Source organism: Muscardinus avellanarius (genome assembly GCF_963383645.1).
Source record: "Muscardinus avellanarius genome assembly, chromosome: 6".
Lineage (NCBI taxonomy): Eukaryota > Metazoa > Chordata > Mammalia > Rodentia > Gliridae > Muscardinus > Muscardinus avellanarius.
The window spans coordinates 165,437-190,580 of NC_137791.1; the positions used below are offsets into that span (position 1 = coordinate 165,437).

General features: G+C 49.3%; 1 protein-coding gene across 3 annotated transcripts in view; it reads right to left on the minus strand.

The window, feature by feature from the left end:
- Positions 1-1,979: 1,979 nt before the first annotated feature.
- Positions 1,980-25,144, minus strand: part of SEC24D (SEC24 homolog D, COPII coat complex component) — a gene marked incomplete at both ends in the record, with an annotated part of 66,919 nt that continues 43,754 nt past the window's right edge. For all 3 annotated transcript variants that reach the window (XM_080697619.1, XM_080697618.1, XM_080697617.1), the window contains 13 exons: positions 1,980-2,120; positions 5,586-5,675; positions 6,894-7,085; positions 8,575-8,754; positions 12,010-12,128; positions 12,844-12,982; positions 13,919-14,064; positions 14,178-14,274; positions 15,401-15,571; positions 15,997-16,113; positions 20,599-20,692; positions 21,575-21,766; positions 24,864-24,988. In XM_080697619.1, the coding sequence (XP_080553745.1) occupies positions 1,980-2,120; positions 5,586-5,675; positions 6,894-7,085; positions 8,575-8,754; positions 12,010-12,128; positions 12,844-12,982; positions 13,919-14,064; positions 14,178-14,274; positions 15,401-15,571; positions 15,997-16,113; positions 20,599-20,692; positions 21,575-21,766; positions 24,864-24,988 (1,803 nt within the window). The remainder of the gene's footprint in view (positions 2,121-5,585; positions 5,676-6,893; positions 7,086-8,574; positions 8,755-12,009; positions 12,129-12,843; positions 12,983-13,918; positions 14,065-14,177; positions 14,275-15,400; positions 15,572-15,996; positions 16,114-20,598; positions 20,693-21,574; positions 21,767-24,863; positions 24,989-25,144) is intronic.

The following is a 25,144-nucleotide window of genomic DNA, read 5'->3' on the forward strand; positions in this document are numbered from 1 at the left end:
CAGTTGGTTAGTGTTGGTTGGAAGGATATTTTGTTTGACCTTCAGCAGAACTTTCCTCGTCAGAGTTGACCTGGGAAGAGTAAGGTAGAGAGCAGCCCATCTTCAGGTGCGTGGCTGGGCAGGGCTGCGTGCAGTGTTTGCTTGGCCTAGACCCTGTGAGAGCTGCACCCCAGTTTATCTTACCGAGAGAGCAACTAATGGCTTCCTGCAGGCTTTTAAATTTTTTCTCTACTTCTTGTTTCTAAGAAGCATCTCCTGGACCTGAATTTGCTTCTGGACACAAGTCTGGGAGCTTAGGGTTCTTGTTAGGCCATTGGATCGACCTGGAACGTCCTTCCAGCTGGCTCAGGGGGAACTTAGTCCTGGCAGTGTGTTATCCTGCTCACTTCTTGACTTCTGCGCAAACCTCACCAGCCATGAACACATAGGCAAAGTGCACAATTGCTCCAGACATGCTTCTTCATGTGTAAATGGCACTGAGGCTTCCTGTAAGGAATACAGTAGAAATGCTCACGGAACACTGTAGTTCTTGGGACATGATATGTACTTCATTATATATCGGCTATTAGTATTTCATACCATTGATAGAGTCAGACAGGGCAGACAGCACAGGACAGATGGCTGTCAGCCTTCAAAACTACCCCTAGAGTGGGCATGGGGTCACACGCCTATGATCCCAGTACTTGGGAGGCTAAGACTGGAGGATTACAGGTTCAAGGACAGCCTCAGCAACTTAGGGAGGCCCTCTTTTTAAATAAAAAAATAGGGCTAGGGGTGTAGCTCAGAGGTAGAATGTCCCTGGGTTCAATCTCCAATATCAAAAAAAACCTCAAAAAGCTACCCCTGGGCTTATCTGTGCCCAGTAATGGTGTCAGATATCCAGTTTCTATTCATTTTGCCCAGAAGAACAAATTCAAGAACTTTTTAAATGCCTTTCTTAAGTACACCGTCTTTAACATGAACCTAGGGGCATTCTACCTTTGAGCTATACCCAAGACCTATTTTTTTCTTTTTTTATTTGTAAACAAGGTCATAATAAATTGCCAAAGTCTCACTAAATTGCTAAGGCTGGCTTTGAACCTATGTTCCTCCTGTCTCAGCCTCCTCAGTACTGGGATTATAGATGTGTGCCACCATACCCAGCTACTTATCACTCTTTAATCCTGGAAAAAAAAGATAATTCTGTTATCCTTATTTGTTCTTCGTGATTCATCCAAATTATTACTCTGTCTAGACACTTTGAACATTGCCTTTATTTCTTTTCAGAATCTCGAAATACATTAGAAAATGAGTAAGTCTACACACAGAGTATATGAAGTGATTTATTGTTATACTGGTTAAGATCCATTATGTACAAGTAGAAACTGTCAAAATTGTACAAAGAACCATTAGGTATTGATAAAGACAATTTTATAGACAAAACAACTGGAAAGTAGTTTTAACAAAAACAATATATAATTATGAAAAAAAGTACAGCACAAATTGTTCCACCAGATAGATTCCAGGGCTATGAAAAGTCTGCTATACAAACCTTAGGTTGACACGTGTTCAGTGGAGTTACATGGCTTAAAAAATTAGGTATAATGTAAAAATTTAAGTTTTTTCTCCCTCACTGTAAGTGGTAGGAAGAACCAAGATAACTTTTTATCCCAAATCTATACAGTTTAAAAATAATTTATGTCTTAGCACAAAGAAAGATTGAGAATGCTTATGTTCTGTAAACTCTGCTTTTCATGAATGCAAACTGCATCAGTTTTAAAAATTAAAAATTGTGCAATCAGAAGTAGACTCTTCCCTTTCTGGTAATTGTACCTTCTCTGACTTTATCCCTGAGCACTGTAGCTGAAGTTCTACATGTTGTCTCCGGAAAGCCATTCTGAAAATGATCAAGAAATCAGAATTATCCTGTTACCATCGGAAGATTAGGCACCAAGGAGGAGATGGTCTCCTTAGGAATACATCAGTGACAGAAGGGCCAGTTAGTTAAGCAGCTGGCATATCTCTTTGTGGACACAGCAGAGGAAGTCAACGTAAGATGCCCCTCCGTGGAGTCCTTTGTCTTCCACCAGGAGCTGCCGGAAAACCACCTCTGGCTGTTCTCGCTGCTTCACTATCGAGAGCTAGGGAAACAACAGCAGCTTGTTACAGACACACGGCTTCAGCTTCACCGATGTGGAGGAGCGCCTCCCACCCTGGGTAAGATGTGGAGGAGCGCCTCCCACCCTGGGTACTGCGATGGGATGGCCTGCCAGCGCCACAGCTGTCAGAAGCAGGGGCTCAGGAGAGGAGCACAGGCAGGCAGGCTTCTGAGGAAGGTGCAGGGGTGGAGTGTGGGCGCTGGACAGGAAGGCGTCCGGAGTGCTGGGTGCCAAGGAGACCTGCCGAGCACCGCCTGGGGCAATCTCATGGAACCCACACACCAATGCCCTGGAGGACTGTGCGGCCCAGCATGGACAGTGTGTGCAAGCTGGCCCTGCCAAACTCAGATGTGCTACAAACTTGAGGCACACTGGATTCCAACTTGATGTGAGAAAATGTAAAATGCTAGCAGCAGGTCCTACATGATTAGGAAGACCCTGTTACCAGATGCCTCAAAGGACTGACATGCTTCAGAGCCAGCTCATCCCCTGTCTCAGGAAGCTCTAGAGATGGGAGTCTCAGGGAGGCCCCTGCAGAATGTGTCGAATGCAAAAGAAGCCCATGGTCTCAACTCGACTCCCGGGCGCATGGTGAGGGAAGGCCAGCACAGGCTGTGCCTGGAAAGGGTGGTGTCAGTCTTAAGTGCGCTGGATGGCTCAGCCATCTTCAGCAGGCTGGCGTGCACAGCAGCTGGGCGGGGAGGGAGATGGGAGCACAAGACAGACTCCCAGGAAGCCTCTGGTGGGCTGCAGGTGAGGACAGGGGAACACAGGAAGGAGCGAGAAGCAGAATGCTGGAGAAGCAACAGCTGTGACAGCGGAAGATTCATGGACAAGAGCCAGTGGGGAGGGAGCCTGCAGAGCCGTCCAGGGCACACCATGAGCGGGCAGGACTAGAACTGAGTACCATGCCTTGACTCCAGTCTTCTGGGAACATACTGGGGTAAAACCTTTCTTTGTCCTCCCCAAAATAAGGATGAGGTCTAAGCCAGGCACAGTGGCGCACACCTGTACTCCAGTACTTGGGAGGCTAAGACAAATCGGAGGTTAGAAGCCAGCCTTGGCAACTCAGTGAGGCCCTGAGCAACTTAGACCCTGTTTTATATAATAATAATAATAATAATAATAATAATAATAATAATAATAATAATAATAATAAAGGCCTGGTATGTAGCTTGGAAGTAGAATGCCCCTGAGTTTAATCCCTAGTACTGCCAAAAAAAAAAAAAAGTCTTAAGTGGTTGATTCTCAAAGAAGTAATTAGCATAACCTGAAAGGTAGCATTCCCTCTAGATCTGATTTTGTTACTTTTGATCCTTCCGTTTCAGCATTTTTGAAAACAGGGTCTTACTGAGTTGCCTCGTGGCCTCTGGCCTCCCCATGGCCGGCCTGGTGTGCCATCATGCCAAGCTCAACGTCAGCTTTTTCTCCTGCTCAGTCCCCCTCTCATTTTTTTTAGTGGTGGTAGTGCTGGAGACTGAACCCGGGGGTGTACTGCTTCTGACCTACCCCCTAGTCTTTTCTAAATTTGGAAGCAGGGTTTCACTAAGTTGCCACATGCTGGCCTTGAGCCTGCAACCTTTCTGTCTCACTCTCCCAGTCAGTCCTGGGATTGCAGGTGCATATGCTCCTGGTGGCTGAATCCTGACTCTAGAAATTTATTTGTATTTGTGTGGGGAATCCTGAGTATGGAGAGGTGCTGAGCAGCTGGCCCTGTACCTGCTGGGCCCAGGTGTGCCACCCACGCCCACCGGCTCCTTCCTGGGGCCTTGGTTCACATCTGTCACTTGGAGGTGGTGCTGACAGGCAGGTGGGATCAGGTGTGCCCCAGTCCCTCAGCTTTGACATCTGCCAGGAGTAGTAGATACTTTAAATTCTATCTCTGTGTAATACCCTGGGAAGGCCAAAGAAATCTTACAAATAAAGGAGATAAATTAGCAGACAGTGCCTAAGAAAATCTGATTCAAGTATTCCAGCCAAAATTATTTGGCTGGAATTATCAGCTGCTTTGTTTTATTTACATACCGATTTCAAAACTTACCCCAAGATGGTTTTTTTTTTTTAATTTTGCAGAACTGAGGATTGAACCCAGGGTCATTCTACCTCTGAGCTATACCCCCAGTCCTGTTTTTTATTCTTTATTTTGAAACAAGGTCTCACTAAGTTGCAGAGGGCCTCACTAAGTAGCTGAGGCTGGTGGCAAACGTATGCTCCTCTGGTCTCAGCCTCCCAAGTACTGGGATTACAAGTGTGCACCACCACATCTGGCTACTTACTTTTTAATTTTATTTTTTTGTGTGTGAGTGTGGTACTAGGAATTGAACCCAGAGGCATTCTTACCTTCAGGCTACAACCCTAGACCTTTTCTTATTTTTTGCTTTGAAACAGGGTCTCTGGTTTGCTGAAAGTCTCACTGTGTTGCTGAGGCTGTTCTCTAGTCTGCGATCCTCCTGTCTCAGCCTCTCAAGTATTGAGATTACAGGTGTGTGCCACCATACCTGGCTGCCCCAGATGCTTTTATAACCTAAGCTGGTATGGCCTTGGTCAGGGTTGTTGGAAAGGTGGGAGAAGTGGGGGAGAGTCTTGTTTCCCTGGGGGAGGGCTGTGGAGCAGGAGGGCCAGGTCAGCCTGTCTCTCCTGCGGGGGACAGGGTAGGGAGGCAGCTGTGGCCAGAGGGAAGGGTCGTCCCTGCTGTGTGTTCTAAACCTGTAGCTTCAGCCATCTGGTGGGACCTGGTCTGTCTCCAGAGTGTTTGGGCCAGTTGTGTGGGGAAGGGATCTGGCTGAACCTTGCTGCCACCTCTGGGCTCTGTCCTTAAAAGGAACCCAGGTGGGTCTATGTGGACTGAAGGCAGTTCTGGAAGGGCCCTGGGTTCACAGCTCTCTCTCTCTCTCTCAGCTCCACCTGGGGCTGACATTGGGACTTGAGTATCTATCTTGCTCCACAGGAAGTGGCCCACAGCACTGCTCCTTAGAGGCCTGCCTGGCAGACTGTACTGCAGTCCTGCAGTGGCCACTATCACCAAAACCCCAAATCTGGGAGACTAATTCTGAACTTGGGGTAAAAGGTAGCTGAGCAGCTGGGACTCAGAAACGAGGTGCGATATTCTTGGGTTCTGGGCATTTAAAATTATTTTACTCAAACACAAGTACCAGAGCATTTTGTGTGCTACTGCAGTAGTTTGCACCAGGCAGCAAGGGGAAGCTTGCCCCAGACCTCCCCGGAGGCAGGCTGCTCACCTCAGTGGGCTTGCGGTCACGAGTTAGCACCCAGAAGCAAAGACACAGCCACGCAGGGTGCTGCTGCAGCTGTGATTGTAAGTGGGTAGATGCTCTTGGGTCACGAGTTTATTACCAAAGATTATGGCACAAGAATACAGAACATTCATTTGAAAACCTTTAAGAAATTAAAAAGCACTTCAAAGAGAAAGAAAAATCTTATTTTTACCTTCATTGAATATGGCTTCTTATGTTGGATAATACTCATGATCGTCCTGAGCTGTTGAGAGTGTGGGTTTCCCAACTCAGGCAGTGACGTCTAGATGGAAGAAAACCACAGTTTCAGCACAATTCATGAGTTAGGTTGAAGCGGCAATATCAGAATGTTAAAAAAGCATCCTTCTAGTACCATATCATATGGACAGCTTGGCTCACTTACCTGAAAACTAAGACGTGGAGAAAATGATCCCCAAATTACTCATTTTTGTTGGCAAACATTCATAACAAACCAATTATCTTGTGTTTGAAAATAAGAATCGTCTGGGATCTGACATGCATGCCACTGAACTGGCACGCAGGTGTGACTTAGAGCAGGGTGCCTCTGACCGCTTCCTACAGGCTGCGGCCAGGGCCTCCGGGCCCATGAGAACCCCATGAGGATCACTCTCCAGGAGTGCCTGGCCAGTGGTTAAGGAATCAACCCATGGACCCTGGACTCAGGTATCTCAAGACAGAGTGAAACACTCCCAGAGGAGCGTGCCAGACCTGGGAGCACTCGAGAGCCGCTGGGAGGTGAGTGAGGGCGCGCTGCTGCAGAGCTCCAGGTTAGGGAAGGCCGAGATCATGTGTTCCACAGGGGTTGGGGGGCACTCACCTTGCATTCACATGCCATCTCTACGTGTATTCCTTGGCATCATGGTGGGTCCTTTTTTTGTGTGTGGTAATGGGGAATGAACCCAGGGACATTCTATCTCTGACCTATACCCCAGCCCTTTTTATTATTATTATTTGTTACTTTGGAACAAGGTCTGGCTAAGTTTCTAAGGCTGTCCTCAAACCTGCCGTCCTCCTATCTCAGCCTCTCTAGTACTATAATTATGGGTGTGTGCCATGGTGCCAGCTTCTGCGCTCTTTTGAGTATGCAGCTTGGAGTTGAGAATGAGCCTGAGCCATGAATTCCACCTCTGCCACTGACTACCCGAAACAACTTGTCACTGCGCCGAACTGGCTCATCTGTGAAACATGGACCCAACAGCCTCTCGCTGATTTGTTAAGAGAATGAAACGAAATGGGGTTGTCAGGAGACGAGCATGGCAGGGCCTCCGTGTACAACATGGATGTCAGCAGTTTTTACTAAAGCCATACTTCAGTTCACACGTAGGTAAGTACCCATTCCGTTAACTACATTCTCATTTCATCAAAACACGAATTTCTCATTTGTATGAGGTACTCTATGCCTTATTTTCTTTTTTGTAATATAAAATTTATTTCAAAATCTATACAATGTACATTATCCCCAAACGATAAAAATACTTACCATATCTGTATTAATGTGTGCAAAAGATGGCACATTAAATATGCCCTGGATCAGTTCTGGTGGGCTGCTTACTCCCAACCACAAGAACATGTTCAGGCCATTAGCCAGAAGAAAGATCCCACCTTCCGAGAGCCGGGACTCAGAGCAGCGCACAGCAGCAGGCAGCGAGGTGCTCTTGACATCCAGCGTGTGCTGCGCGGTGAAGGGGAGAGTGAGAGGCTTTCTTCCTCCCTCTCCTTCCCTCCCTCTTCCCTCTTCTCCCTCCCTTGCTCCCTCCCTACCAACGCATCTTTGGTGAGAGTCTACTATGTACTGGGCATCATTCTAGACATACACAAGAGTCCTGACTTGTGCACCTGTTTTGTTTTGTTTTAGACAGGATGTAAAATATATAGACTCTATAAGAGCTATAGGGAGAAACAACAAAACAGGCCTGTGGCCAGGCCGCGGGGACTGGAGGTGGGTGGGCAGCCACGTGGGCAGCCTGGGAGCCTTGGCTACATGACAGCCAGAGCCCTGTCCTGAGGTGTCTGTAGGCAGCAGGGCAGCAGGGGGTTTGGAGTGGGCACCCTGCTTTTCCTGGGAAGGAAAGCGCTGACCCCCCGAGCAGACAGGCCAACAGCATCTCACAGGGCCACCCTGACCTCTGGGGGGAAGACTGGGAGGGGCCGGGGTGGGGTGGACCGGCCACCGCAGCACTGCAGAGGAGCCAGCAAGGAGGGCGCCTTGGTCAGCGTCCAGGCATGCTGGGAAGGAGAGCTGGCCTGTGGCCAACACACGGGGCATGGGTGTGGGAGAATGGAGATCGGGGAGGTCTCCAGATGGGGAGGGCAGGGCAGGTGGATGAGGAGGGGCCAGGGCAGGACCAGGGGCTGCCCCATGTCCCAGGAGAGAGGCCGCTGGAGACGGGACCTGGGAGTCAGAGCATATAAATGATGGCTAAACCAGGAGAACAGGCAAGCCCTTCCACAGACTGAGTGCAGACAAAACAGCTTCCTAGGACGCAGCGCCTGGACCAGCCGGTGAGCTGAGCAGGGTCAGCCAGCAGCAGAACACAGGCGCCAAGGCGCTCCAGAGTGAGCACAGACACTGACAACGACTGGATCTCAGAAAAAAGGACGGGAGAAGAGAAAAGGACGGGAGTGAGGGGCACTGCCCTGTGCTCTGTGGGAGTGCTCAGGTGTGGTGTCCAGCCCCAAGAGCGGCCCCGTGCGCTGACTCCCTCCCCCGCAGGCTGGTGGGCAGGCCTGCCTCACGCCCCACCAGCCTGCACAGTCTGGGTATCAGATGTCTGCTGACTGGCAAGCCCGGCTACATTTGAGCAAGGCTGGTCACAGCCAATCTGACTTGGCGTGGGACATGTGTACATGTGTAGATGGGCACACATGTGTGTGCAGCTTGATCCTGTACGTGTGCCAGCTGCCTTGAGTGCCCTAGAGTTCAGCAATTGAAGCTTAGCTGCTTGGACGTGTTTGCAGACATCTCCAGGTGCCTGCTCAATTGAAGATGACCAGCTCGGGAATCAGGAGGGACAGTCATTCCCTCCTGACCACCCCGGGCCACCACTGTGCTGGCACGCTGTGCGAGCCGCCCCACGGCCCGTGTCTGAATGCTGTGGCGCGCTGGGCGCCTTTGTGGAAGGCACGAGGCCTGGCCTGCTTGGGGGCCACGCAGTGCTTACTATGGGCAGGAGCTGTGGGTAGAAGAAGAGCTGGGTGTCAGCCACGCCCATGGTCATGACCAGCTGCCTCTGGTACGCCCGCTCATCCGTGGAGATTTCGGGTCTGCTGAGCAGCACACAGTTTTTTAATAAAGAATTCATGTACACTGGCAATACCTTCATGGAATCTGGTAGAATAAGCTGAAAAAGAGACATTTGTTTAATATGCTTGACATTTGCTGAGAAAGAACCGAGTTTCATCTACAGGGCAGAAACACCATTTGCTTTTGGAGTTGTGGCGATTAAAGGCATGCCCCTCCCCATCCTCACTGTGGCTCCCAGGACCTTCCTCTCACTGCTTCAGAACACACACCACGCCACAGCTCAGCAAGGCAGCAGGTCTAGAAAGATAGTCTGATAGCTGAAAACCCTCCAGTAAGAGCCAGGCACAGTAGCACATGCACACCTGTAATCCCACGACTTGGGAGGCTGAGACGGGAGGATCGTAGGTTTGAGGCCAGCCTCAGCAACTGAGTGAGAACCTGTTTCAAAAATGAAAAAATAAGACAGGGCTAGGAGTATAGCTCAAAGGTAGAATGCACCTGGGTTCCATCCCCAGAACCACAAAAGAAACAAATTCATAGAGTAGCCTCTGTTGCTTAAACTTTCCCCAAGTCAGTTCTGTAAGAACAGTTAATAATCAAGTCTGACCTGAGTGTCACTTGGTGTCTTTAACAGTACAAGTCAACAAAGGACAGGCCCAAACCGAAACACACAAGAGACAACGCTAACCGGTAAAAGATCCCTGAAATACCGGGTCTATAACTGTTATCTATGTCAGTGGTGAAAAAGTATACACAATTATCAGAATCCACACTGAAGCTAGGTGTGGTGGTACACACCTGTAATCTCAGTACTTAAAAAGAGTCTGAGACAGGAGGATTGCAGGTTTGAGGACAGCCCCAGCAAGCTAGTGAGACCTGTTTCAAAAAACCAAAGAAAAAATCGGGCTGTGGGTGTAGCTCGGAGGTAGAATGTCCCTGGGTTCTCTTCCCGGTATCACTCACACACACACACACACACACACACACACACACACACACACACACACACACGTCAACACTGAAAAGAACATTCCCTGGTGCTCTGTTAAATCTCTGTACATCACAGGTCTCTTCTTAGAGCTAAGCTAGGGGTACAGACATTCAGCCAGACGTGTTTCAGAGCGTTTTACTTGGTAGTTTCTTTCCGAGCAACTTCCAAGCTCCTTCCAGAGATGTTTTCTCGTGAGAACACTCTCAGTGTATGTGCCTCTGGCATAAAGCATCTCTGTGTGACACTTGGTTCCGGGTCACTTTCTTGGTGAAGGAAACTTGATCAGAACACGGAGGCCCTGGTCGTGGCCCTGTTCCTCAGCCCGGGCAGTTTTGGGCTGGGTGCTGGCCAGGCCTCTTACACACATTTCCACATAGAAACACAAACTACCTGGGAGTCGGTTCTGTGTTAAGACTGTATCTTGAGACTGAGCCGGTTGCTTCTAAGTGGCCAGGTCACATGAAGCAGTGTGGCGTCTGTCATCCTGGGGCCACAGTGGGGCGTGCGTGACCCACGATGACGCCCTCAGGGCCAAGGTCCGATAGAGGAGGCAGAGGGAGGACAGCAGAGGAGGGTACCGAGGATGGAAACTGAGGAGGAGGAAATGGGTTGATGACAGAGGGCCGGGGCGGCTCAGCGCTGGGGCTGCCTCCTGGGTGGGCCCTGGTCCCATCCCCGCACCGCCGAGACAGACAGACAGACAGACAGAGCATCTTGAAGAAAGAAGGAAGAGGGAGGGAGGGAGCAGGTGAGACAGGGAGGAAGAGGAGAGCAGATGAAAACAAGAAACAGTCTTAATGTTTCTGAGGCAGAGAAGAAAATGTATCAACAGATCATCTGTATAAAACCTCCAACTTTCTCCCAAACTGCCCTTCTTGTGAGAACAGAGTGGGGATCCGGCTCAGTTTCGCAGAACTTGGAAAACTGCTAAGAAACAGCAACAGAACCCCCTGCACTTGCAGTGCAGGTCAACAGACTCGCTCTCTCAGCTCACGGCACCGCCAGACGGGCTGACCTGGGGTAGAGGGACTGAGCCTAGGGGCATTCCACCTCCGAGCTATACTTGTAGCCCTATTTTTAATTTTGTGTGTGGGTGGTGCTGGGGGTAGAACCCAGAGGCTTTTTACCTTTGGGCTACACTCCCAGACCCATTTTCTTTTTTATTTGGAAACAGGGTCTCACTAAGTTGCTGAGTGCCTCACTAAGTAGCTGAGGCTGGCTTTGAACCTGTGCGATCCTCCTGTCTCAGCCTCCCAAGCGCTGGGAATACAAGCAACCACACCTGACCTAGACCTATTTTTTTGAAACAAGGTCTCACTAAGTTGTTAAGGGTCTTGATAAGTTGCTGAGGCAGGTCTTGACCCTGCAATCCTCCTGTCTCAGCCTCCCAAGTACTGGGATTACAAGTGTGCACCACCATGCCTGGCAATGTGATATGTTCAAGCTGGGAATGATGAGCCATGAGATTGAATAAGACAGCCTATCCCGCATTCGTAAGCCTAAAACTTGTTTCAGTTTTCTCAGTCACGCCCTAACCGGCCTCCATGACCTGGCCCCGGGTGCCGTCCTGCGTCTACCAGAGGGGCACGTGAGCTAGAGCAAATGTAAAAATCAGCATGGACCCGAGGTTTCTGTCTATGGACGTCGAAATGAGTCTTACCTAAGGGATCTTCTGAAATTTCAACTACTACAGGAAGGCCAGAGACAATTCCTTCAAAATTCTTCTTAAGTAGGAAGAATTCCAGTATTTATATTATAACTCACTTATGTTTATAAAACACAATGTGATTACTGCATCAGCGCATGTCAACATTGCTTAAGATGTCTGAAATGTAGTTAGGGACACACATTTCACAACAAAATACCCGTATCTATATACAAGCCAGAACTTGCTTATTTTATGAAATATACACTTCTTACACATCTGTTCTTATGTGTATACACGATGTGGTAACTGTCAGCTAAACAGGCACACACATCTTTGATTCATGCACTTTGTAAAGCCCAGCTTTTTTTTTTTTCAGTACTCGGGTTGGAACCCAGAGCATTCTACCTCTAATCTACACCCCCAGCCCTATTTTTTATTCTTTATTTTGAAACAGGGTCTCACTGAGTTGCAAAGGGCCTCACTAAATAGCTGAGGCCGGCTGCGAACCGTGATCCTCTGGTCTCAGCCTCCCAAATGCTGGGATTACAAGTGTGCACCACCACACTTGCCTAGCTGTAAGGCCCAGTTTTTAACGTTGGCTATAAATACATGGCAGTCCCCAGGCGCCACCCAGCGCAGGGCAGCAGGCCTCGGAGGGGGCCACATGCTGAAAGGGGGAGGAGCTGTTTGAACCCCCCTGGCAGGCAGCTTACCTGGCTGGTGGCAGAGGGGCTCGCACAGTTCTTCCGGTAGCATGCCAACATATGTGCAGTCTGATTAACTAGAATTTCCCGGATGACCTTCAAAGGCTGGTGTAAAACTGCTTTAAAAGCTGTGTGAAAAAAAAAATCATAAAGACCTCAAAGTTTTAGAAACCGAGCTCTTCAAATAACAGAAAAGGACAAACTTCTATTACCTTCAGATCAGCCAGCATGGATAACAGTATTTAAAAATGTTACAGCCATCAGCTGATAAGTCTCTTCTGGATTAAACGTGACAGGTGGCAGATGGAGAACAAGGGCTATTTACAGCCGAAGGTTACTGTGTCCAGACTTATCATCAGAATATGATAAACAGAGTCCTCCACACAGAGGACAGACAGCAGTGTCTCTCTGACACCCTGAATCCCATGGGCTAGACTGCTGCTGCTTCCAATCCTTAGGGTGGCATCTCGGAACATGCAGAGGTGGTGGGCTGCCAACTCCAAAGATACCCGGGTGTGGCTGGCAGAGGCTAGCCCAGTGTCAGGCACGGTCTCCTACATCCCCACGGTGGCAGGGGGCACAGGCACATCCCCATCCCCTCCCAGATTCAACTCGTATTCCCACAGGAAGGAAACTGCACAAATCTGCACAGCTCGGCCTGAACCGAGGGATCCCGTGTACTAATCTGGACTGACACTGATGCTCTACTGCGCACCTGGCTCGAGGAGGCCCCACCTCCCACCTCACGCCACTTTACCACACTTCGCGGCTGGTGATACCAAGAGCTGAGCCCCGGCTAATTCCTACCAAGGCTTTCTGTACCACAGGCTAGCCAAGGGTTACCTGACTTGGCAAAGAAGTTGATGAGGGCGTCCGTCTCGCAGCACTTGTAGAGGTCGGCCAGCTGTGAGCTGCAGCTCAGGCTGAGGTTGTGGATCCGGAGCCTCCTGTGGCCCCCGATGGTCGTGTATAGCACCGCGCACTGCAGAAGTGAACAGACAGGACGGCTCAGCCTTCCAGGGACTTCCTGTGCCCGGGAGGGTAGTGACCAAACACCTGCTGGGCTTCTGGGTGGCCTGCCACTCAGACACGAAGAGCGCTTGCCTGCCACCTCCTGACCAGACTCCACTACAAGGATCCAGGTCCTAGACGCTACCTTCAGTGCTGCGGCCCCTCGAGGGCCCCAGAAAGCAACTACCTTTGCCGCGTACTTGAGTCTCATGCTGATGATACACAAGAGCGGCACTTGTAGACACACCCACGACCTGTGACTATGAAACGTGGGAGTCCTTCCTCTCTTAACGCCACTCTCTTCCACTGTTAAGTGTGGTGTGATGTCTGGCAATCAGCTGTGTCTTTTCCTGTTTTAACTGAAAATCTCCATGGCTTCTAGTTAATTTTAGTTACTACAAAGTCAAATCCTATTCTACTTGCTAATAAATCGAGGTAGGGCTGAATTGTGCCCCAAATCCACATGTTGAAGTCCTGAATGCTAACAGATCTCAGGATATAGCTCTGTGTGGAGAGGGCCTTTAAGGAGGTGAATTAATGACCATGGGTCATTGGGGTGGCCCTCCTCTGCAGCCCTCAGGACCTCCCTGGGAGGAAGCAGCTCTGCGGCCAGCCGTCCAGCGCCTGGCTCTCTGCTGGCAGGGGGAGCCCCCAGTGTGTGGGCCTGGCGGAGGCAGGAGGAGCAGCTGGCGATGCCCATGGTGCCAACCACGTGGCCCCCACAGGGCACACAGGGCTGCATGGGGCGTGCACAGCTTATATATCACCGTGTGAGCCGCAGGGAGACCCGCTGTCCAGTGGCATTTGCCTCTGCTGTGGCCTTTTTATGGGTAGACTGAGGCAGTTGGTGGGGCCTCCAGGCCCCGCTGACAGGCTGTAACAACCAAGGCAAGGTGAGGCTGGGCACCTGGATCAAGGCCCCGCCGTCCTCGCTCAGCTTGTCGTCGTGCTTGAACTCCACGGTCACCGCCTTGTCCTCGTCCACGGCCGCCATCTCGACGTCAGTGGTGTTGTTCATGAAGACCCCTCCGAAGAAGTCGGTGGCTCTGAAGCCTGGAGGGAGACGGCCGGTTGCGTCTACTTACTTCGCTGTTCTTTTTGTTGTTGTCCTGCTGTTTAGTCTGAAGACAGTGATACCTCAGAGCCCAGCCCATGAGGGCAGTTACCTGTGCTGGTGCGGACCCTCATAATCGCATCAAAGCCTATTTTCTTTTCGATGTCATTTCTGAGGTCGTTTAAAAACCGGTGGCCATCCAAATGCAACTGAAAAAATAAAGCATCCTCAATGTCCACCAGGTGGCAGTAAAATACTAACAATTTTTATTTTTAAAAACCTGGTTTTAAATAATTCCTATTTTGTCACTCTGATTGAGCATATTGATGTGCCTAGCTTATGTTTCCTTGACTAAAAAAATTATAAGATCTTGGAGAGTGACTCTTAAGTTCCCAAAGAAATTCACATCTATTACTTTCTTCATTTTTATAACATTTAGATGGGAAAATCTATTATGTTTTGTGTTTGGTTTTTTTTTTTTTTTTTTTTTTTTTGATGGTACTGGGGATGGAACCCAAGGGCCTTCTACCTCCGGAATACACTCCCAGACCTATATTTTATTTGGAAACAGGGTCTCTTAAACCAGCTGAGGCTGGTTTTGAACCTGCGCGATCCTCCTGTCTCAGCCTCCCAAGCATGGGGATTACAAGCGTGCACCACCACGCCCAACTGGGAAAATCTATTATAAATTCTATTTGCACTTGGGAAAATAGAGAGTGCATAAAGGGCCTTGTCAGGAGTTGGTGGCAGAGACAAGACTAAGTCCCTACCCAGGAGATTGCCAAGGAAAGACTCCGCCCCAGGACCTTAGTCTGACCACACTGGGCTTTGGGGAGACGCAGCCCAGCTCCTGCTGAGCAGTGGAATTCCCCTCTCCTGGCCTTGCTAACCACTCAGCCAGTGCTGCATCTCAGCGGCTATTCACAAGCCATGACTAAACAACACTAATGCCATATGCTTCTGTGCACAGTGCCATGCTGGGTACTCAGAGGAGGAAACACACTGGCCGGTGCCAGCGGCCACAGTGCTGTCCAGCCTGGTCAGTGAGGTGCCGGGCAGTTCTCACGGGTTCAGTGGGAGAGAGGCAGACCCCCCTTCATCTCCCAGCCCCAAGGCATGGAGGGGGAGACAGGCAGGGAGCTGATGACCCAGGCCCATCCAACTACTCCCTGCGAGTTCTTGCCCTTATTTGTACCTTTCTCTCTTATAATACTATTGAATGGAAGACATTCACATTGCCAGCTGCCCACAAAGGACACAGCTTTCTTAACCCATGAGCTAAGGTACAAATTAAAATAGGAGTAAATGGAGCAGGACCAAGGGCTGTCGTCTCACCTGGAAATTGCTGTACTTGTAGAGTGTCCCTCCAGTGAGCTGGGGGACAAGGCCCAGGGAGGCCAGGTCCACATACTGACTGGGGAAGAGGAAGAGTGTCACGGAACAGCCGTGGGTCACACAGTCCTTGGCCAGAGCGTCGTAGACATTGCTCTGGGGCTGGAAAAGGACCTGAAAACAAAGGTGCCAGGAAGGGAAAAGGAAATACTTAAAATCTGTGTTTCTGCTTAATTATTATTGAAATTATAAAATGGAAAATGTGTTTTTTCCAGGGAGATATCAGGCTACAGATGTATTTGTAGGCATTCCATTTACACGTGTGTGTGTGGGGGGGTGCTGGGAACTGCACACAGCTCCACCTTTCCATTATCTCCTGCTTGCATCCTGCACACGGCTCCCTTCCCCCACGGCCTCCCCACTCAGGCTCAGCTGAGGGCACCAGAGAAAGGCTGGGCTCTAATTCTAACACAGATACTTAGATGAAGCTCACAGTGAGCTTAGCTTTTCCCCTTTCCTTCAAAAAAAGACACACTGACTCTTCCTCTGCCGCTCATACAGGCTAAGGCATCTCCAGGAATGACACAGTAATAAAGCACCTTCTCTTTGTCTGTGTTGACCAGCTTTCTGTCCTCTCTGTTTTTGAGCTTCCCTGGTGCTTCCGCCGTCGGCAGGGAGGAATGGAAGATGAACAGCTTCCCCGGGCATTCCGCGGCCTAAAACAGAAGGGATAGGAGTTGCCTGTGGGGCAGGCCTTACTCTAAGGGACTCACTGTGGTCATCTCACACCATCTGCAAGGCATCCTTCATGTCCTTGGGCAGGTACCAATTCTCTCACTTCACACCCTGGGAAACTGAGGCTTACCAAGGCGAAGCCTAACGCTACATGTCTGGAATGAAAGTTGGTATCTGAGTGCTGGTCCGTGTGGCATGATGCTTTGAAAGCTACTGAGACGATACACACGTTTTCCTCCAGCCCACCTACATTTAGACTTTCAGGACCCCACGAGTCCCACACTATAAAACCAGACAGCAGAACAGAGGGCAGATCCCAGGGTCACAGTGCCAGAGGAGTGCTGCCTCGAGCCTTTAGTGCACAGATCAATTACAGCTGGTCTAAGGGAGATGCAGGGCTTCTTGACCCTCGTCTGACTGGCTTCCCTCTAGCTGCGCTGCACAGCCCCGCGGTGCCTGAGCCTGGCCACAGTCCTGCCAGGCGCTTGGCTCTTTTGGAGCCCCTGGGGCTTTCTGGCATAGGAGAAGCCCACTGCCCTTGATCTGGGCGGAGCAGGAAGGGCAGGAAGCTGGGAGGAACTGCTGCCAACAGCGGCTGTGCCCATCTCCATAAGCCTCTCCTGGAGCCCGCGGCAGCCTCGTGCAGCAGCTCCACTGTTGCGTCTCAGGGTGGGAGAACCACGCCTAGCCTTGGCCACTTCCTCTGCAGGTAGACAGGCTGCTTCCCAGCCCAGGCCTCCTCGCTTGCCCCTGCACTGGACATTTCAGTCTTGCCTTTCTTGATTCTCTAGGACACACCGTGTGCCTCACTGCCTCTGTATCTGCACTGTGTTTGGCTTCTCTAGCTTGGAGCATCTGTCCCCCTTTCCTGCCTGAAGCTGTGGGTGGAGAAAGCTGTGCTAAGTCGGTGCTGGGCTGTGTGGGGCTCAGGTGTGAGATGTACTTTTAATTATTTGATACTGACAGTAAGGTGCTTAGCTGAGGGAACAGGTCCCTTAAAGCGAGACTGAGCGAGCTCAAGGCCAACCCTGTCCCGGTGTGTCCCTCGCAAACGACCTGATGCCATGGTGTGTCCGTGCCATCAGTGTGACCTGATGCAAGGGGTGGGGTCACAGCTGCTCTCTGCGGGAAGTGGGCTTAAGCCTGCAAGCTGAGCTGACTGCTGCACGTGCCCCACAAGGTAGGTCCTCAGAGCCAACTGCACCAGAGGGGGCGAGGGCGGGCGGGTCACTGCCGGGTACCACTTAGCGGGCTTAGCACTCTGAATTCCGTCATTTTCTACTTTCTCTACTTTCTTTGCGTGAGATGACCACAATGAATCCCTTAGAGTAAAAATGTCTAAAACATTTAAATAGAAGAAAAGGTATAACACTTTAAAAAAAACCAACTTTTCTTTCCTTTCCCAACTGACTCCCCTAAGGAATTTGCTATAAAAAATTCTTGTGGCCAGGTGTGGTATTGCATGCTGGTCATCCCAGTACTTGGGAGACTGAAACAGAAGGATCACAAGTTTGTGGCCAGCCTAATAAAAAATAGGGCAAGGGGTGTAGCTCAGAGGTAGGATGCCCCTGGGTTCCTTCACCAGCACACACACCACACACACACACACACACACACACACTCCTGTTTCCACCTAGGTAGCCTCTGATCCTGACGCACTGGACTTCGGCACCATGGGGGTGAAGCTCGGGTCCTCATTCCTGCCTGAAGGCTGCAGTCCAGCCTTTCATCAGCTGAGTGACACTAAGGAAATGATTTAACTCCTCTATGCTTCAGATATCTAATATTTGAGTAGGAGAAATATGAACTATGCAAATGCTGGGAGAATGCCATCATTTAGTAAGGGTGTCAGTCATGATTAAATACACTTGTTAAATGGCCTGTGCAGTCAAACTGAAGGAAAAACTTACAGGCCACTAAAAGCATAAAGTTCACTGGGCCTGGTGACGCAAGCTTGTAATTCCCGCGGTTGGGAGGCGGAGACAGGAGGATCACACAGTTTAGAAGCCAGCCTTGCTGGCTCAAGAGACCCTGTTTCCAAATAAAAAGTATAAAATAGGAAAATAGGTCTGGGAGTGTAGCACGGAGGTAGAAGGGTTTCCAGGAACCCCAGTACCACCAAAAAAAAAAAAAAAAAAAAAAAAAGCATAAAGTTCAGTATGGCAAAAACCACAAAATGTAGTCACTATTAGATTTAGATTCATAATTTCATTAATCATGTACTTATAAAATCTTTTCTGGGCAGAGAATTTAAGCAAGAAAAAGCTCTATAGCATTATATGCCTTTATATCCCTACCAAATTTGTTATGTTTTGAGCAACTTGGCTGTGCCAACTGGAGGAGTCACAGAAGCGGAGGAAGGATGCTGGGCCTTGGATGGGAGGAGGCTGCGGCTGAGCAGGCAGCGCAGGCGCCTCCTGACATGCGGCCATCGTGGCCGGCTTTCTCTGCCTTCCGACTCTGCTCTTCAGACAAAAACTGTCCTGGAGCCCTGATGCTCCACCACAACTCACACTCTGCTGCCCCCTGGGAGGGGGGTGCTGGCTCTTTGGTTGACATCAGGCCCACTGCCACCCGCATCGTGCCCGGCAACGTGCAGAGTTTAAAAGATCGTCTAGTATGAGATGCTGCAGGCATGGAAACATTCACAACAGAAAATAGTATATCCCTTAACTGGACAGTTGGGTGACTGTAAAGAAAGTATGCAAAAGCAAAAGAGCTTTTCAAAGAGGCCTTATTCATCTCTGAGACAAGTGGCATGTGTTTCTTATTAGTTTTTGTCTCCCCTATTTGCTTTAGGTTTATTACCACTGACTGTATATGGCCTTTACTTGGCATCTCTCTGATAGAAAGGAGCCCTGACACTCAGAGGGGAGTCGGTTCTGAAATATCTTCATAGATACACCATAAGAAAAGCTCCACTCTGACGTGCTCTGATTTGTGTGCTCTGTCCATTTGAGCGCCTCATCCCTGCCCTGGGCTCCCGGGCTTTGCTAAGCTATTCGTTCCCATCCCCTGCTCACCCTTTTGATGTCAGCCACAGACATTATGCTTTGTAGCGCAGCTCCGTCCCCTCTGCCACACCGTGAGGAGGAGCAGCCAGGGCCCTGTTACCTGCCACAACAGAGGCGTCTCTAGATCTTACTGACGGAAAGAAAGAGCGAACAAAGGGAGAGGCCTCTCAACATGGCGATGCAAGCTCTCAGACCTGTTAGCTCTCTGCCTAACAACAACTCGAAATAGAAACCAGACAGAATTACATGGCAGCAGTTCATAAACTCACTTCTCGACTCCTGCTCTTGCTTAGGTGTCCTGTTATTGCTATTGCTAGCCATTTTACCTTAAAAGTTAATTGAAACTTAATTTTATTATTATTTTTATTTATTTTTTTGGTGGTACTGGGGATGGAACCTAGGGGTCCTCTACCTCTGGGCTACACTCTCAGACCTATTTTATATTTTATTTGGAGACAGGGTCTCTTAAGCCAGCTGAGGCTGGCTTCAAACCTGCACGATCCTCCTGTCTCAGCCTCCCAAGCGCGGGGATTACAAGCAAGCACCACCACGCCCGGCTGAAACTTAATTTTAATAATAAAATTGAAAGACTAACTTTGGGATGTTAGGGCCAAAGAGATTTGACTCTGGAGCTGAGGTAATGATTTGAGTAAGCGAGTCCAAATTGTTTTGCTTCTTAGGTTTCCTGTCTTTATTACTAGAAATGACGAGGGGGATTTGGACTCAGCTTCCCAGCTGGATGTGTGGTCTACCTCTCACCCGCTTCTGTCTCATCAGTGACCCCTTCCCGGTCACTGATGTCCCAGGGCCCTGTGCTTATACGTTTTAAAACCCCTTGGAAAGGAAGCGTGGGATAGGAATATTTCTCCCATCTCAAATTTTAGATGATGACTAACTTTAAGACTGATCACATGGACGGATGTGGTGGTGCACTCCTGTAATCCCAGTACTTGGGAGGCTGAGACAGGAGGATCACAGGTTCCAGACCAGCACCAGCAACATAGTGAGATTTTTAGCAACCTAGCAAGACCCTATTTAAAAAGAAAACAATAAAAAGGCCTGGGGGCATAACTTAGCAGTAGAATGCCCATGAATTCATTCCCCAGTGCCCCCCCACACCACACTACACACACACACACACACACACTACACACACACACACACACACACACACACACTTCACTTAAGAGCAAAGGGAGAAACCAAGCTGGAAGTCCTGCGTGGTCGGTCGCTTGGCTGGAACAGCACTAGTGCAAGCGGCAGTGGGAGGCCTCCCAGTCCTGGCCATTAAACCCGAGAGCCCAGGGTGGTTCAGAATAGTCTCCAGCAGACTGTGGGCTTCAGGACGACTATGCTTCCTCTCATACATGGAGCCTCCTCCTTCATTACTACTGTTTTTCTGTCTGTCTACTTGCCAGTCTTTGTGAGCGAGCAGCGGTGGCTTCTTCTCACCTTTAGTGCTTCCATGCCAGCTTGGACCACTGGGGCAAAGATGGTCTCACTTTCATTGGAGTCTGCAAACATCTCTGGAATCTGGTCCAATAAGCTAAGGAACAAGAGGTACCAATGTTTAGCATATTGTCATGAACTTCAAACGTAAATCACTGGCGTTTCCAGCCTGGACCTACAAGGCGATTATGTTATGACCCACACTAAGGGTGAACTACTGAGTGGATATCATGCCTTCCTAGGGCACCATATCTTAGCTTGGTTGGGACAAACCCATGACTTAGATGGGACATTAGCCTCTTTATAGATATTTTTATTCACCATACTACTGATCTCTGAGATCATAAATTCTTGAAACAGAAGCTTTTCTGTTTTGTTTGTTTGTTTTTAGTACTGGGGATTGAACCCAAGCCTTTGCACATGATAGTTAAGCACTGAGCCATATTTCCGGCCTTTTTTTTTTTTAAGCCCTTTATTTTGAGACAGGGTTTCAATAAGTTGACCAAGCTAGCCTTGGACTTGTGATCATCCTGCCTCAGCTTCCTAAGTAGTTGGCATTACAAATGTGTGCTACCACATCCACTGTATCTTTTTTTTTTTTTTTTTTTTTGGTATTGAGGATTGAACCCAGGGGCATTCTATCTTTGAGCTACAATTCCAGCTACACACACACACACACACACACACACACACACACACACACACTTTTTCTAAAAAAATGTCTCAGTAAGGCATGGTGGTGCATGCTTGTAATGCCAGTACTTGGGAGGCTGAGACAAGAGGATCGCAGACAGCCTCAGTTATTTACTGAGACCTTGTTTCAAAATAAAGAATAAAAAAATAGGTCTGGGGATGTAGTTTGGAGGTAGAATGGCCTTGGGTCTCATCCTCAGTGCTGTAAAACAAACAATCCGAAAACAGACATTCAATTGCATTTGATTATGAAGCTAGACACTAAACTGTATTAGGAGACATTTACTTGTGGATCACAGACTGCGACTCGTGGTAGTTGACGAGGAAGCCGTCCAGCAGAGGGACAAAGACCTCACCCACATCGGTGACCACCATCATCTGGGGCTGGGCCAAGTTGCCCTTCACGTTGAAGAAGTGCAGGACTCGGTGGTAGGTGACGAAGCCCACTCGGACCGCGGACACCTCTTCATGCTCTTCCCTGTGACAAAGAAGCATGTGGGGTCCTCCGTGAGTTTAGAACGGAGGTTTCTGTTTGAAAGTCAGGAAGTGTGTTTTCCACAGGATACATTACAGCTAGACATAGAAGGTCCCCTGACGATATCATCTACTAGTGTCCAGGGGGATAGAGCTTAGTCACGAGGGTGGTCATCTCAGCAGTGAGTAAATCCACCTAATGGATTCCTCTGGGTGTGTCTGGGAGGTGGGTTCTGGGGGCTGTGGCCTTGGGAGTGTATCTGGTTCCTCCTCCTCTCTCTCTCGCCTCTCACCTCCATGCTGTGAGGAACAGTCTGTGTCCCCTCTCTTCTCTTCCCGCTGCCAGGAGCCCTGAGATCCGTGGACGCTGGCCACACTGGATTGAACTCAAAATCTCTAACCATGAGCAAACGAGTTTTCCTTTGGGTTATAGCCATGAGGATACTGTAGCCTGAGAATACTACCGGATGGAACAGATGTTTCACATTCCATGGAAATATGTTTCTTTAAACATTTGTTTGAAGCTGGGCGTGGTGGTGACATTTGTAATCCCAGCATTTGGGAGGCTGAGACAGGAGGATCACAGTTCGAGGACAGCCTCAGCTACTACTTAGTGAGGCCCTTTGCAACTCAGTATGACACTGTTTCAAAATAGAATAAAAAATAGGGCTGGGGATGTCGCTCAGAGGTAGAATGCCCCTGGGTTCCGTCCCCAGTACCACAAAAATAAAAATAAAATAAAATAAAGACTAAAAAACTAGGGCCAGGGGTGTCGCTTGGAGGTAGAATGCCCCTAGGGTCCATCCCCAGACCCGCAAAAAAAAAAAAAAAAAAAAAAAAATTTGTTTGAGAAACAAAAAATGGCCCTAAAAATTCTCTTCACCATTGTGACCGCCTCGTTGACCACCTCGTTAGGTTCTACCACAGGAGGAGCCAAGTCTCTGCCTCTCGCCACACAGTGACGTGCAGGCTTCCTGGTTATATGGGGCTCTGCCCTGTGCTTTCCAGTGACCAGCTTTCTCATCTTTGCCCCTTGTTGTGATAGAACGAGTCTGGCAGAACAACACGAAGACATCAGCTGTCAGGTGAACCAGGAAACCCAAAGCCACACATTTCAAACATCATCATCACTAAAAACAAGCCAACTATCTACAGCTCAGAGCCACCAGGAACCTGACCCGAACTATAGGTGAAGCTTCTCAGTTCCTCCTTCCTGTGCTGGAAAAGCTGGACAAGTCTGGCAACTTCACAAGGCCAAAGACACACATTCAAAGTTAGATAGAGAAGACGAGGCTTTCCCTTCAAAAGATTGGCTAAGGGATGAACACACCTAAGACATCAGTTGAGACTTCAGGTGCTTTAAGGCGGCCACTGGGCAGGTCACTTGCTGTAGAACAAGAAGCAAATCGAACGGATGGGGTGAGCTTGCCATAAAAATACAGCTATGCACAGCCACAAATAAGTGTGGGCGAGAAACACCAGCTTTGTTTTAAAAGATGAAGGAAGGAAAGGCAGTTGGCTTGAAAAACACTTTCAAGAGAGAGACTGGATGGGGCAGAGAATAACCAGCATACCCCTCTGTCCTCTTCCTCCGTCCCTCTGCCAAAGCCTCACCTGCCATCTGAGGAAGGAGTGTGGGCTCAGTTCCATCAGGGCAGAGGGCATCACCTCCCCACTGCACTGGGGGGGGGGGGCCTCAGGGATCAGCGATAGCCCAGAGGGGCATTTCCAGAAACGGGAGTTAGTTCTCTCAGACTAACCGGCTCCAAGTCCAGCCCCCGAGGCTCCTGTGGCCACACGTCGGGGACTCCCGCCTGTCCTGGGCCTCAGCCTCCCTGCTCTGGCCCTTCCTTCACAACAAGAGTCACCTCGGTGTTTTGTAAACATCTCCAGTGCTTTTCCAAACCATCCTGGAGAGGATCATAACTTCAGCATCACAGATAAAAACAAAAAGGCTCCTGGAAAGTCCAGCATGCCTTCCAGCCCATTCTAGGGTAGAAAACACAGGCGTGCGGGCATCGAGGGCTGATGGCAACCCTGAGCCCCCAGCCCCTCTGCAGATAGGGTGCTGTGGGAGGAGGCTGAGGCGTGGGCAGGGCCAGCGCCAGCTTCAGACAGCGCCTGGGCCTGTCCTGCCTTCCTACCCCGTCCTCCCCTATGACGGGTGGCATTTTCCTGCCCGTCTAGATTCTAGTTCCCGCCTAATAACCGGTCTGTACATTAAGACAATTATAAATAGCTCTGATATAAGTGTTAGAAGGAGACAGGAGGGAAGGTAAAGGGCCTGCCAGAGACGGGCCCTGTGAACCTCTCCTGGAACCTCTCCTGCTTGCTTCTTCCTGCCCTTTGTCTTTCAAAACAAGCTTGGCTGTTTTGTCCCCACCTAGATTTATTTGGGGCTGTGTCTGTGCAACTCTATCCCTCCTATGGTAAGACTGCTATCAGCTTGGTTTACTTCTTTGTATGACAGCAAGTAGCATGTGGGCAGCCTGTTGAGAAGTCTTCTGCCCGGGTGATGGCAGGACGGGACTATGCTCATCTGTTGCTGCCAGGCTTAGTTTCTAGCTTTCTGTGTGCACTGGCCCTTTGCAAGGGCAGAGAGAGGCGCTTGTAGCAACTGTGACAGGCGCCAGGGGACAGACCGGGTGCTGCTGGGCACAAGGATATCTGCCATCGGTAACAAAACAGCAACTCAGTTCTCTCTCCTTAGAACTCTGTGGTGCCCAGCGCTTTGTTTCCACTGGAAAGTCAGTGCCGTGGAAAGCACACAGTTTCCCACAGCTGCCCAGTGCCCCCCAGCATGCATGCGTATGCACATACACTCTCTCTCCTCCACCCTGGGGTTCTCCATATTATCTAATCTATAATGCATTTTGAATGTCTTTCATCCTAGCATTATTTCTTTATCAACTTGTTTCTTTAGCTTTGTTAAAAAGACCACTCTGACGCTTTAAAGACTCAAAAGAATGGTGCTGGTGATTTATAACTAATTACCCAATGTCCTCATCAGCAAGAGATGCCAACTGGACACTCAGCACTTATGTCCTAGCCGTTACTAGTCCAGAATGCCGTGTACGTCACAGAAGAGCAGCAGCCCTTACTTTGGAAGGTTTTCCAGCACCGTCTTTAGTTCTTCGCATATGAGCTTGACGAGCCCGTTCTTCATGTTGCTGTAGGAGACGTCAATCATGAAGATGAAGGCTGGCGGGTTGGGGGGTTTGTTATTCTGCAAGAAGCACACAAATCACACCAACAGATATAATAATAAAGTAAATACATTTTGTAATCAAATTTAGTCACTCACTAGAAACTGGAAGGTCATCAAGATGTTTCATTTAATGTTTAGGATCTAACATCTATGGAATCAATTCATCTTCTAGAA